Below are 14818 nucleotides of genomic sequence, written 5' to 3'. Positions count from 1 at the left end.
TATCTGTTTAATACTCATTCTTTAATTTGTTTAATTCTCATTTTTTTACTTTAGTCATTAAAGTTTGTCAAAGTGTGGTTATCTGAATTAAAAGCAACAATAGATGAGTTTTTTAAAAAAAATAAGTTGAGAGTATTTTCTTTAATTTACAAACCCACAATAGATAAAAATGGAAATTAAAGCCCTTGACGATTTTCAAAATACTAGAAGAAGAATGTATCATGCTGTAAATAGATTTGGAAGGATAGGAAAGTATGTCTGCAATAGAAATATGGCTGTTTGCAAGTTTCAATTTCTCTCAGTCTGCAATTGCAATTATGTTGTTCAAAGGTAAATAAATAAATTCCAGAAAATCAGCCAGGTTAATTGAAAACAAACTGAGTTCTGTGTCTTAGAGAAGGAAAAAAACACAAAAACAAAAAAAGGCTCCACACCTCTCTTGTAAATAAACAGAATTGCTTTTAGTCTGTTCACCCTCACTTATCTTTGGACAATTTCCCCTGCCTGGCAAGTAGTGGTAACCCCCCACACGCCTCTTGGCATTTTATGTCTCATGTTTTAAAATAGCTCTTAAAATAAATTACAGCTAAGGAGTCAAGAAAAAACTTCCTCCAATAATAACCTATTTTTCGTGCAAGCAAATCATTAGTGTGGGAAAGCATTTCCACTTGCAACTTGTCATCGAACCTTCTGTACTTGGTCGATTTTTTTCTTTAATAAAACAAAAATTACTGAGCTTCAAAAATGTATCTTTCCAACTGCAAACATATTTAGGACAGGGCAAGCTGTTTGAAATTGTACCAACAGTTTGTAAATGTCATGCCCAACGTGCCAGCCAGCATGTGGCAGTTGGGTCTTGTCTACTTCAGGGTTTTGTAGAATTATTTATAGAACATTTCCTCTATTTTCAAAACCTTTTCCAGAGAAACTGTGCTAGTACTCTTCTAGATGATATGTGTGTTTCTAAACATTTGTCCTATTAGTACTGTTTGACCACAGTATGCTCAAAACCTTTTCATGTTCTTTGGAGACCATTTTAACACATGGGTCAAAAGTTCCATCCAAGAACCCTTGCCAGACAACCAACTCACTCAATATTCGTCTTGAATATGTTATGTTATTTCCAATACCAAATAGTTTAATAGGCTTGCCTGTATCACATGGATTTGAAAGTCTACTGAAAACAACTTTACATTGGCTTGAGTGTTCTGATTTTAAAATAAGCATGTATATGAATTTCAGAGGACAAGGGGCAGGGAGGGAGGGAGAAAGAAGGCAGCCAAACCAATAATATTATGTTAGTAAACATTTATATGTCAGTGCAATTCTTTAATTTCTATGGCAAGCATGGTTACACTGGAATAAATAGAGAAAAGGAAGAAGTACGTATCACTGCCATTTGGAAACAATACACAAAGACTTTTTGAAAAGTTAAGGACTGGCTGGATAGAAGCAAAGTATGAACTAGGTAAGTTGGTAGGAGATACCTGGCAGATGGAGACTAGTATTAGAATCCTTCTCCCCTACAACATCTTGCTAAACTGGTTTCTTTCTGCCCTGCCTATAAAAAATACTTTTGATAGCTTTGCCAAGACAGTCCTTCTAGAACTTGGATTTAAAGATTAGATAACACTGGCTGGAACCACAGGATATTATTTCAACACTAGGCTGGGCTTATTTTGACTACTTTTTGTTTCAGGCTTATAAAAGTTGCTCGTGTCAAGAGTACCCACCCACTTGCGCGCCAGGTCCAGAATGCACCGCCTTGTCACTCCTGGAAGAATGATGCCATCTAGCGGAGGAGTTGCCAGTTCTTCTTCTGTCAATCAGAAGTTGGACTATTTTCAGCCTTTAACTATATCGAGCATGCCTTGTATCAACAGCCTTCTAACAAACATTTCTCACAACTTTGCTGTAATAAACATAATGTTACCGTTCTACATTGTCGAATTTCCCAAATCTCCCAAATCCATTCATACTTCAGGTAGATGCTTACTTTAAACAACAAGAAAAAAGAAAGGAAGCTGCTCATCTAATCATCTCCAGTTTACCCTTAACCAGTAAAATAACGAGATGGTTTTTCACTAACGAACAGTAAGAGTCATAGAATACTCTTAAGAGAAACATTCTGAAATGAAAATTTGCCTTAGCAGATAAAAGCTGTTGGTGATTAAAACAATGTAGACAGGATCGTACTCGGGAACATGGTTCATTATCAAAACTTCTAAGAACACTGTGGAGGAGCCTGTCCCCCGAGAAGCATGCGTGACTACTACTTGGGCTGGTGGCTGCTTCGGTGAGGCCCTTTAGTGGTTTGTAAACCTGGTAGAGTATCGGCATCAAGTACTGAGATGCTGACTTCACCCTCTGAGAGTCAAATGTAATGGGCTCAGGGTAAACTCAAGCGTGTATATAGCTAAAAAAGACAAAAAAGAATCTAAAAAACAAAAGTCCAAGGCTGAGCTACTGGTCTACTGTGAGATGACCGCAGGCACCCCTAACCACTAGGAGGGCTGGCGTGATGATCAGTCTACAGGCATCATGTGTGGTCCGCCTGCTGCACAGGCTCTGCTTACAGTGCTCACTGGTACTCAACCACTCCTTTTCCTCCCCACCTCTGGCAGCCAGGAGTCGGAATCCAGTGAGTCCCTGCACTGAGGCCACTGCCTCTTCTCTCGGTACACAGTGGCTCTAGACTTACCTACCCGCTTTGCTGCGGTCGTATTACATGTGCCCAACAACCAAGCTCTGTCTGGAAGACCAAAGCTCCACATTCATCCCTGTATCCCCAAAACTCAGCATCATGCCTGCCCTAGAGTGGTTTGTAATAAATATTTTTGAATAAAAAATAAATGAATTAATCCTCTTTACTAGGATACAGCAGCATGGTTTTTTTGGAATTCTGTTTCTGAAAATCATCTGCTGAAAACTGCTTCCTGGAAAGAAGAAAATTTGTTCTTGGCAGTGTTCTTAGGGCTACTTTTTGTCATGTTTAGAAGTGTTGATGATCTCAAAATAAACATGTGTTTTGCAATAGCTAACTAGATACATAAATGTATGGATCGAGTTGTGTGTGTGTGTGTATGTGTATATACACACACAAACATACAATTCCAGTGCCCTAAAACCGGACCTATCCTAAAGCTTACTGAGCTCTAAGACCACATAAAGTTAAATGAAAACAGCAGCCCTGCATGTGCGAATGCTGTTTTGTGAGATATATTTAACACCCAGAACTGTAACCACTAGCCTGAGGTCAAGGAACAGAACATCTGCTTCTCTGGTTGCCAGACAGAGATGATGACATGACAACATTTGGGTGAGAAATATTCATTTTCCTCTGCAACCACAAACATGCTTACAAGAGCCAGAACTAACTCCAGATTGCCCAACGTGAGGAAAACAGACCCTACAAATGCAGCTTGTTTTTGACAGAGAAAACATTTTTAGGAGATGAGGAATTTAGAAGCAATAACAGCAGGATTCATCTGTGACTTCCCAAAGTCAAGCGCTAATGGAAACCAGGAATGTAGGTTTGCATAAATGCCCTCCGCACAATTACTCATTTATTCAAAAAAATACATATCAAGTGCTGTTTACTGTTTTAAGCTCTATAAATACAGCAGTGAATGAAACTGATATGACTCCCTGATTACTTTCTAATAGGCAGAGGCAGACAATGACTGTGTTAAATAAATAGTATGACAGACTACGGAGGAGGAAAAAAAAGAAGGGTGGGCAATGCTGGGGAGGAATGGGGGAGGGAGTTTATGATTTGATTAGGGGCTCAAGGAGAGCCATACTGAGAATGGGACTTGTGAGCAAAGACTTGGAGAACGTGGAAGAGCAAAGCGTGCTCCGAGTGGAGTCGGTATCAACGCCCAATGTGTCCGAGAAGGCTCGTGGGGCTGGGTGGACTGAACAACACTGACACTCACTGCCATGGTCGTTCTCCCAAACTGACTGTGAACGCAACTGCAAGGACTGGGTCCTATTTTGTGAGAGTATCTCCAGTGTCCAGGACACAATACAATTCTTTGTTCAAACAGTGAATAGCAAGTGTATGTATTAAATGACTCATCCACAGAGTGAAAAAGAGAATCGACCACCATGGGTGTGTTACTAGAATCAAAATTCCCATGAGTTACGGGCCAAGTGTCACACACAGTGACTGTGCACAGAACTGTGCTCTGAACACACACTCCCTGCTGCTTCATCTACCTGCCTGCGCTGGCCACCTGCCCGACGGGAGCAATGTGTGCGGGCGCCCACGGAGAGACGGTAGGTGATTACTGAAAGAACTCTGCTTATGCCTCCCATCAGTAAAGTTTGTGAAAAATAAATATTTTGCTACTTTCCAACTCATTACTCTTTGTATTTTCCTAAAGGCACAGGGTATAAATCAAAATTACTACAGAGTTGCTTCAAGGTCTTTTTTTTTTTAGCATAAAGGTTATCCCTCATATTCTGTTTACTTCTCTCATAACACTATTCAAACGTTTATTCCATTTCCTTTCTCCTTATTTCAAATCGTATTTGATCTGTTAGGTGCACACCCCCAAATTGAAGGGGCACATTAAAACTAAAGTTATCTTGGGCAACCATAATCTGCATAGTAACTCTTAAGGTCTTGCATATTTTGCAAGAGGCAGAGAAGACAAATTCATTCATTTCCATTTTGACCTTTAAAAGCTACGGTGGAAATGTTCCGTGATTACTGTTTGGATAAGGGACAAATTTTCACCAGGACAGTTTCTGGTGTTTCTAACTAACTCATGTAGCTCTGATTCAGACTGTGCTTAAAATCCTGTCATCTTCCATCCATAAAAATAATGATGGGACTACTTCTGAGTGATGTAATTGTTTTTGTTTGGGGCTGTGTGGGCTTTTTGGCGGGAGTTTGGAGGTGGGGGTAGGAGTGGGCAGGTGGGAAGAAGAGTTTAACCAATCTATTATCTTCTAAGTGCAAAGTTCAAATTAGCTCTCATCTGTTGGCCATGGCTTTTATTATGTCATATGTAATAGCCCAAATTTAGAAATCACAAATATTCCAGTATAAATTTTGTTTTCAAATAGTGCTAAGTACAAACAGCAGGAATGGAAGAATGAGCATGATCTACATCTGGCTTTTCATATGCCAGTGATCACCAATGGCCAAACTCAGGACAAGGTGTACTCACCACACCTTCTGTTTATTCTGCCCCTAACTGGAATATAAGGCTCGTCTTGTTAGTCTCTGCAACTAATACTAAAATTAGCACATAGCTCTGAATTCAGCCACATCTGAATCACCATTTTCCTCTCTCTGTAGCCAAATAACATAACAACAACAGCAGCTACTGTAGCTGCTTTAAAATAAAATTTTCACTTAAAAAAAATTGAATCGAAACTAAATACTGAGACTTCCCAAGTATTTGAAAACATTATTGTATATTTCTAGTCTCTATACTCAGTACTCTAAAAAGAAGAACCTAAGAGCATAAACAAACCTAAAAGTACATTTCTAAATTTGGCATGAGTATCAAAATTCTAATGGAAAATAATAATACATATCTGTTTTGCCCCCACTACTGGCCATTTAATTCAATAACATACACATTTTCAATACTTCACTGCATCTGCCAACTAATAAACGTAAGAATAGCAAAGAAAGGTAATGAGGATTCAGGATATTAGAGGTAGTAGGGAAGTACTGATTTCTACAGTGGATATACAGTAATAGTCTTGAATGAATCAGGATCTAGGTGTAATCCCAAGATATGGTCATTTCTTTAAAATGGTGTTCTGTAATAAAATTGAGTTCCAGAGTCAATCTGGAGGGCTTCTGATATGCTACCAAAATATAGACAAAGGGCAACAATTGCTAAAAGAATTATAGCAAGAAAGTACACTAAATTCCTTATCAGTAGAATCAGTAGATGGCATTTATTACTACAGAATTTTATACACAGTTTTTGGTGAATGACCATGGAATGGATCTGAGACCTATCTCCCAATGCCAGGTGTTCAGACAGGAACGTTAGGAAACTGCTAAAGGGATAAAGCAGCAAATCTTCCAAACGTGATGACTTAAATCCCTTAATTTGACATCTCAGTAATTAGTACATCTAGAGCCAAAAACAACAAAGACAGAACCCTCATAGCTTCTTTAAGCTGCAACTCATGTCTACTTAGCAAAAGCACAGTAGTCCTCAGCCTTCAGAATTGTGCTACTTACCCCTCCCTTGCTCTAGGTTTCTAGTTCTTATCCTTCCTGTCCCACTGAAAAGGATTGAGAAACAGCACAGAGCTGAAATCTCAGTGATTACCTCCATCTTCGTTTATCCAGTAAAGAAAAAGATTCATACTCCCAACTTCAGTTAGCTGATTATCCTCTCCATAGAGCCACAGAACCTGCTGGCACCCGTTGTCTACTGCTTCACATTGGGAAAAAAGCGATGAGCCGTAATTCCTTTTAAGAAAGAGGAAACACACTGATTAGTAACATACTTCATCCCCATGCCCCACCTTCTACACTCTCACAGCCTAGAGCCTACATGCAGATGGACTCAACCTAGCAAGCTCTTAAGCTACACACACTCTCTAGTTAACTGCATGACACTAAAGGAAAACTCCTTAGAGAACCTAAACGATTTAACTGTATTCATCTGAGAGAGAACAAAGGGAAGCCTTGCAATCCCAACTAGAAAAGCGGCGACAGGAGAACACAGGTACGTAGCCAAGTTAGTGAGAACAGTTAAGAGTTACTGAATACTTTTCCACACACCAAGCAATTTTACATGAATTGTTTCTTTTAAACCTCACACCAATACCATGAGGTAGGCACCATCATTATTCCCATTGTCCACATAAGACACTGAGGTTTAGAGAAGTAACTGCTATCAAGTTACAGCAATTTAACACATTGACTGCCACACAAAAAAAATCAGCAACTTTTCCTTGGTGCCACACTGTTTAATTACGAAAATAGAATAAAAAAACTTTGAGTGTAATTTGAAGATAAACGTACATAGAAGAACAAAATTTACTGAGTTCTACTCATTTAATCCACCTTTTCAGAATTAAATTGTCAGTATTGATTGTAACAATAAGAACATCAACAAGATTTTATATACGCTTCACGTAGCCCCGGGGTCAAACCTGGAGTGAGTTAAATACAGCTCTCATGGCAGTTAATGTGTTAAATAGAAGAGCACCACATCCGTGCTCCATTATCCAAGGCCTTCTATTATAATGATGCCCAATGTCTAAATTTCCCCCCCAAAGGTAGGATAAATGCTAAAAATCCTGATTTTCACCAAAAAGTATTTCAGAATTTCACCTTTCTCTGCCTGTGCTATTCATCCCAGGTTATTCACAATGAAAGGGACACAGCACATCTTCCTGGAATGATAATTTAGCTTAGTAGTATTTTTAATTTATTATCTTTTATTTAAACTTATAGGGGATAATTATGGAGTATAATAGCACTATCAAAAACCATAGTGAAATCTTACAGTATGAATGTCTAGCCTTTCAAAGAAGCTTCTAAAGACAAACACATACACACTTTTGAGAGTGTGCCTGCGTTGAAACCATGGTTCCTCAGAGTCAATGACACACCTGGGCGGGGAAAGAGAATTAAAGACCTCAACTCTTTCAACGCATTGAAAACAAAAGGGCTTTTTATGTTTCGTGTTTAATTGATTGATTTATATATCATCATATGCTATAGATGTTATTCTGCCAACCAAATTTTCTCACAGTTATAAACTGTATTATTAATTGTCCACTGGATAACCGATACCATGGTCAATGGTTGGGTTCCCTCCCACGTGCTGCCAATATTCAGAAGAAATGTTCTTGGAGGAAAGAAAGAAAATGAGAAAGTGGGAAAACTGCCTACACAGGAAAATTTCAATATAGTTTTACATAGAATAAATAGCTGGGAGAATAGAGATATTAAATACCTCCCTCCAAAAGAGTAGGTTCTATTATGTAAAATCCAAATTTCTTCTAAGATAAAGAGAGTCCAGGACATGAAATAAGAAAGTGAGAAACGCTCATAGTATCAACTACTATTTAAGAGTCCCTAATCTGAAAATCGAAATCTGAAATGCTTCAGAATCTGAAACTTTTTGAATGCCAACATGCCGCTCAAAGGAAATGCTCATTGGAACATTTCAGAGTTTGAATTTTCAGATTAGGGATGCTCAACTGGAAATATTCCCCAAAAAAATCCAAAATCCAAAATGCTTCTGGTCCCAAGCATTTCACGTAAGGGATATTTCACTTGTACCTGCCAGGAAGTACTTAACCACATTATTTCATTGAACCACCTTAAAACAACACTAGGCTTTATTATACTTTTGAAGAGAGGATGCAACTGTATATAATCACACAGACAGTAAATGTGTGACTCCCAGATATCTCTGATGCCCAAGCTCAAGCTTTTAACCACTAGGTTGTAAGAGTGGATTTGCTGAGAGCTTTGTACAGGCCAAACACTGTCCTAAGCACTTTATATCACCTCATTTAACCTGCACAAGTAGGTATTACTGCCTTGATTTTATAAATGAGGAAACTGATACTTAGTTAAGTAACATGCCCAAGGTAATTAGGTTTGTTTGTTTGATTTAAAGACTTTAATATTTTTTAGAGCAGTTTTAGGTTGACAGCAAAATTGAGAGGAGGGTATGGGAGATTTCCCACACACCCCTGGCCCCCACACATGCACAGCCTCCCCGATTACCAACGCCCCGCACCAGAGCGGCCCATCTGCTGTAACTGATGAACCTGCACTGACACATCACCGTCACCTGAAGTCCACTGTTTGCAACACGATTCACTCCTGGTACTGTGCATTGTTTGAGTTGGGACAAATGTATAATGACTTGCATCCACCACTGTGGCAGTTAGATTTTTAAGCCGGGTCTTTCTGACTTCAATGCCTGCACTCTTACAGCATGAGAGTGCAAGGAAAAAAGAAAAAAACTAACAGAGAAAGATAATTGTGTGTGTGTGAGAGAGAGAGAGAGAGCGCGCACTCGTGAGCACCCGATTCATTCCAAATTAACTAAGAAGGTTCCCGGGACTACAGATGTCCCTGTGATGAAAGACCTTCCTCTAGCTCAGTGCTTCTCCAGCTTGGTTTCATGTTAAGGATCCTGATGCTCAGTCTATGGCCCAGACAAAATAAACCAGGGTCTCTGGAGGTGGGAACCAGGCATCAGGGTTTGTTGATGCTCCCAGGTGATCTCAGTTTGGAACCAAAGTGAGGCCCGTTGTGCTAGAACTCTCCTTCAGCTGTGCACAATTATATTACTTTTCTCACATATATTTAGAAATAAGACAATAATGTTATCTCCACTGGCTTGAAAATAGTAGAATAATCTTAGAAGTTTTTTTTTTTTTTTTTCAAAAAAAAGCTTCTCTCCCTTCCTCAGATTCATTGAGTGTGCAGAAAGTTCTTGAGCTTATGAGAATCAAGCTATTTAATAGCACCAATTGACTACAGGGGCCCTAAAAATTGATCAAAGGATAATTGTTGACTCAATTAGGTTTAGAGAAGACATAATAATATACAATTCTAAAGTCCAAATGTGTTTGCTAACTAAATAGGATGATATTATATGCAGAATCATTGGTTCTCCTTTCACTTCTCCAGGTTGGAAGCATAGGAGTAGAGAGAGCTTTAGAACTTCTTGGAACTATAGGCATATAGGTTAAAAGTCCACCCTTTCGGTTACTGCCTTTCCCCTTGCAATCTTCATTTTAATTTATGAACTCCAATATGCTCTTCTCAAGTTTCTTCCTCTCCTGAGAGATTTCCAGTCAACTACCAATGCATGGTCCACCTGGGCCTAATGAGTCAAAGAATTAATTTTTTTTATAATCATTCTATTTTTTATAGTACTTCTAGATGCACAGAAAAATTGAGCCAAAAGTACAGAGAGTTCCCATATTATACCCCTTCTTGACTCCCCTCCCAGTTTCTCCTATTATTATCATCTCGCGTTACTGTGGCACATAAGTCTATAGTTTTAGGGTTCAATCTGTGCTGTACAGAAAGCATTAATTTTTAACTGGACTACAGTGATCATGTAGTCTGTGATACTGGATCGTATCATCATTTACACAATAAATTACAACCTACCAAAATAGCAATTAATAAGGAAGGATTTCCTTGCAATTTCTGTGTCCTGTGTTATCTTCTCCATAGACAGGTAGGGGGAGCTAGAAAGCAAGATTTAAAAGGGGAAAACTTTTTCCTTATTACTTTTCATCAAGATTGTTAACTTACTGTAATGTGCACCCTAAGAGAAGTTTTAACAAAGTAGTATATATGGTATGCAGTGGTGCATATGCTTGGTGAAGAAGTCTGAACAAGTGAAAAAAAGAAAGCAAGAGATTAAACAAAAGGACTTTTCAACCCGGCTAGCGCAGGATAAAGGAAGGAGTGCTCTAAGCCAGGAGGAAAATAGACTTCCTAATTTAGTGGACCCCGTTAGAATTTCTCTACTCATTGAGAAAATGCAGTTGCTAAAGCTGCCTACAGGGATGAATTTTATAACTTTTTTTTTTTTTAGTAAGAGATGGAGTTGCTATATTGCCCAGGTTGGACTCAAACTCCTGGGGTAAAGGGATCCTCCTGCCCCAGCCTCCGGAGTGGCTGGGACTACACTCATATGCCACTGCGCCTGGCTACCATTCTTTTTTCTTTTCGGGGTGGGGAGGAAATATAGGACGACTGGGCAAAGCCAGCTGTCACTGTCTCTTTACTATCCCAGCAGCATGTCCTTCGATTCCCCCTACTTCTTGAATCTACATGTTGCACCAGGGCCCACAAGTTTGTCACTGAGCCACTGCCCAGAACCGTGGCTGCCCTGGGTATGCGATGCACAGCACCACTTGACACAAACAAAGGAAGAACCCATGCTGCTTAATCCAGTTATCCTTGTTCCCCCATAGGGGCATTCCCAATTCATGGCCAAGTCCACCCCTGAAATTGTCCAACATTTTTCAAATGCTCTTTTATTTCCTGCCAGCTACATATGGCCTATGAGACCAGCCTGACAGAGCCAAAGCAGGGCTGTCCCTTGGCCAGTTGGCAGCAGGTGTGGCTACAATCTGTGGCAATGAAGACAGCACGTCAATGAAGCGGGCACCTTCCCCAGACAGGACTCCCTGGAGCCAACCGAGAGCCTGGGTCCCAGGACCAGATGCTCTTTAATGACAACCACCAGCCTGCAGCCAGAGGACCAGTGCCCGGGGGCAGATCATTTCAAAGCACTAATTTGATTCCTATTTTAGTTGCTCACTTTAGTTCTTGCCTATATATCACATCTAATATTTCTCCCTTAGGAAGGACCACAGGCTATCCTTTAAACAACTAACACATTTAAAAGTGACAACTAAACATGAAATAAAATGGGCATTAAAGTGTGAATATTATTTATTTGTATTGAAGTGAAATGGCAGCAACAAAATGGTCATGAAGGGCTCTTCCCTTTAGACAGGGACACAGATTTACTTACCCTCCCACCTTGCAGTCTCCAGTTCCACCTTTCCAGGCTCTTACATACTTTGGATTGGCCCACAGGGACACTGGATTAAAGGTTCCACTTGAAAAATAAGGTCCCACTGGGCTCAGGATTACAAAGAGCAGGGCTTTGTTAGGCTTCTTGACTCCAAGAGAAGGCTGCAATCAAGTAGAAGCACACGACTGTAATTTCACATATGGGCACCAACCCCAAAGTCCAGAATAGATCTGACTAATGACAGGAGCTATTACTTCTAAAGTTGCGTTACACAAAGCCTGATGTGTTCTAAGGACAAAATACCGAGAATGGAGTACTTAATCTTCATTTAGCTTTGCTTTCTGAGTTATGATTTTAGAGGAAAAGCAAATTTGTCAATTTTTTTGCGTTAGTAGGATTTTGGAGGAGAAGCATATTTTTAACAACTAGCTATGTAACACCTTTCAAGTTTTCATGGATTGGGAATTGAAAACTCAGATGTGGTTTTAGTCTTGGGGGTAAAATATATTTGCTTCAGTAACATGCCCTTCTTTTTCACAGCCTAGAGACTGCTTCACGACATGGCAGAGCCTCCAGCAGGTGGCAGGGGCAGGGAGTGTGCTATTACCACACCTGCCCACAGCAGGTAGCAAGAGTGTGGCTCCACTAGAGGGAAAGAAACCAGACAGGATAAATGCCATCAAAAGGGCAGGGGATGAATGACTCAGAAACAGCAAAGACAAAAGGCAGCCTTTCCCACAAACACTGGAAAGTAAGAAGCCAACAATGCAAAACCATCCAAATTCCTCCAGCACAAAAGCAAGTTATAAGCAATGAAGGGGCCACTGTTTATTAAGGAAGAAAACTGAGAGACTCAAAGTTTTGAGGGTATTTTAAAGGCAAAAAAGGTCACTGGGTTATCCTCTGCAATTCAAGACCTCAGGAAATAAGAAAACAAGGCAGGACTATTGGGTTAAGAGTCTTGGGATATAAACCACTTGTATCTAATCTTCACTGCAGCCTGGATGGGGTGGGGGTCTGTTGTGCAAAGAATGAGAGTAAAAGAAGAGGAAACTCCATTCCAGCTGATTTTATGGCTTTGTAATGTTTGCTGAAACGGACTGAAAGTGGACTTTGGGATATTTTTATCTGAACTTCAATTATACCTCCCTCCACCAGGATCCCTCGCCCACTGCTCAACACTCGGATAATCAAAACTCAGGTAGTAAGTAAAATATTCGTGACCATAAAAAAAGTGTTTGCACATGTGCACACTGATGCCATCAGGAATGCATGCTGCCCTTAGGAAATTCTGTTAACATTCCACCGAACATGAGCACCAAAGGGCTTGGCTGGCCACAGAGTAATCGACGACGACGACGGATAGCCACATTAGAGAAATTCACCAGCAAGCCACAACAGGTTTTGGTTCCTTGCTTGTGTCTGTTCTTTAATGGGGGCTGAAGATTAAAAGGAAGACTACCCTACCAGTAAAGGATCAAGAGCCTGAAAGCTTCCTTTGCCTTTTTTGGTTTCATTGCTTAGGAGGGAAAACCCCAGCATAATGTACTTATCTGCCATTCTTCCCAGCTTCGATAAAACTTGACTATTTTACGTCTGTATTTGTACTTACCTATCTGTTAAGAAAGTACAATGATGCCTTTATTTCAGGGGTGCTTTGAAGCGTAACATTTTAGATTTTTTTATGAATCCTAGTAATGAGGAATTAAGAGAAGCCTCTCTCAACATAATTTAGAACTACAATATGCCAGCATACTCTCAGTAATTGATCTAGCTTCTAAGTTTCTGAATAGTTTATTTGTGGACAAGCTAATAGCATTTTATCAGCTATCACATGAATGCCTGGGACTTTTTCCACTCAGAACTCATGTATTTTATGCAGCATACATTTTACTAAAAGGAATAACAAAAACTCATCATGGAAATTTTTTCCCCAGTTAAATTTCACCTTGTTCATTTCCTTTTCCTGATTTTAACTGACAGGTAAACTTGCATTTATTCCACTAGATGGTAGTATACAAAGCACAGATGGAAAACAGGGAGTAATTGTATGCATTAAACCAATTTCTAGAAAAAACTCAATAAACCTCTAAGCAATATTCTTATTCTTAGCAAGCAGGTAAATTATAGACTAGAATTTTTCAATGCTGAGAGAAAATGCATTTATGCGTACTAACATTTTCTGAAATTTAATCAAAGTCAACTCATGTTTAACAAGTACTTCAAGTACTGGTGTTGATCACAGCCTAGTCATCTTCATCCTTAAATCATTGTTTATACCGACCGTCCTTTCACAAAAAATACTCTGTGGCTTTATTGAAAAGGATCATACACAGTTTCCACACTGAGAATAAAATTTAACTCTAGATGCGAGGAAGGGAGTTTGAGGAAGGGGTCTGTTTCAAGAACCATTATTTGTTCCTTTAATTCTCCCTTCTATCCTGCAAGGCAATGTAAATTCTGTGCTGCTGTTAAGCATACTTTATTACATAATATTAATCAAATGACTGAACAAAATTCTATGATGAAAAGGTCAGGCTTCTGATTAAACAAAAGCCACATAAATAAAGACATAAAATATGGGCCGGGCACAGTGGCTCACACCTGTAATCCTAGCACTAAACTGAGGAAGGAGGATCTTTTGAGGCCAGGGGTTCGAGACCAGCCTGAGCAATATAGCAAGACCCCATCCCTACAAAAAATCAGAAAAATTAGCCAGGCATGGTGGCATACACCTATAGTCCCAGCTACTCAGGAGGCTAAGGCAGGAGGATTGCGTGAGCCCAGGATTTCCAGGTTGCAGTGAGCTGTGATGACGCCACTGCACGCCAGAGCTCAACCATGTCTCAAAAAAAAACCAAAAAAAAACTTCTTACTTCATAGTCTATTCCTCACAAATAAATGACTAATACATATACAAGGGTATTAAACATGTATATTGCCCAGAAGGACAAGACACTTAGGTGTGATGGAAAATAAAGAGACATTCATAGTAAAAATTACCACTTCTTTATGGGTCAGCCGGAGATTACTTTATCTAAAGGCAGGATTTCAAAGGTTCTTTGAGCGATAGCAGGAAAGAGCTCAGTGAGCTGAGAAAAGAACTATTCGCCTATGTTTTGGCCTGGAAGGCAGAGAAGCACAGTGGCATATGTGGGCTCGAGCATAGTTCTGCCTACACAAGGAAAGTGAGAGACAGAAGAAATAAGATAATTGAGAATGACAGAAGAACATTTTTTCAAAAATCAGCATAATTGTTTTTTTTAATACAGAGAGAAGCCTGATTTTTTTTTTTTTTT

General features: G+C 39.5%; 1 protein-coding gene across 1 annotated transcript in view; it reads right to left on the bottom strand.

Annotated features, from left to right (window-relative positions):
* The window catches only part of BCAT1 (branched chain amino-acid transaminase 1, cytosolic), an 81546-nt gene that overhangs the window by 11473 nt on the left and 55255 nt on the right, over positions 1–14818 (bottom strand). Inside the window, exons 5-7 of the mRNA XM_012640971.1 lie at positions 11517–11680; positions 6309–6451; positions 1734–1819 (exon numbers count right to left, since the gene is read on the bottom strand). Of these exons, the coding sequence (XP_012496425.1) occupies positions 1734–1819; positions 6309–6451; positions 11517–11680 (393 nt within the window). The remainder of the gene's footprint in view (positions 1–1733; positions 1820–6308; positions 6452–11516; positions 11681–14818) is intronic.

This window comes from Propithecus coquereli, unplaced genomic scaffold, assembly GCF_000956105.1.
Source record: "Propithecus coquereli isolate 6110/MARCELLA unplaced genomic scaffold, Pcoq_1.0 Scaffold16, whole genome shotgun sequence".
Classification (NCBI taxonomy): Eukaryota; Metazoa; Chordata; class Mammalia; order Primates; family Indriidae; genus Propithecus; species Propithecus coquereli.
The sequence above is the reverse complement of the archived record's forward strand: the minus strand, read 5'-3'. Positions and strand labels throughout refer to the sequence as shown.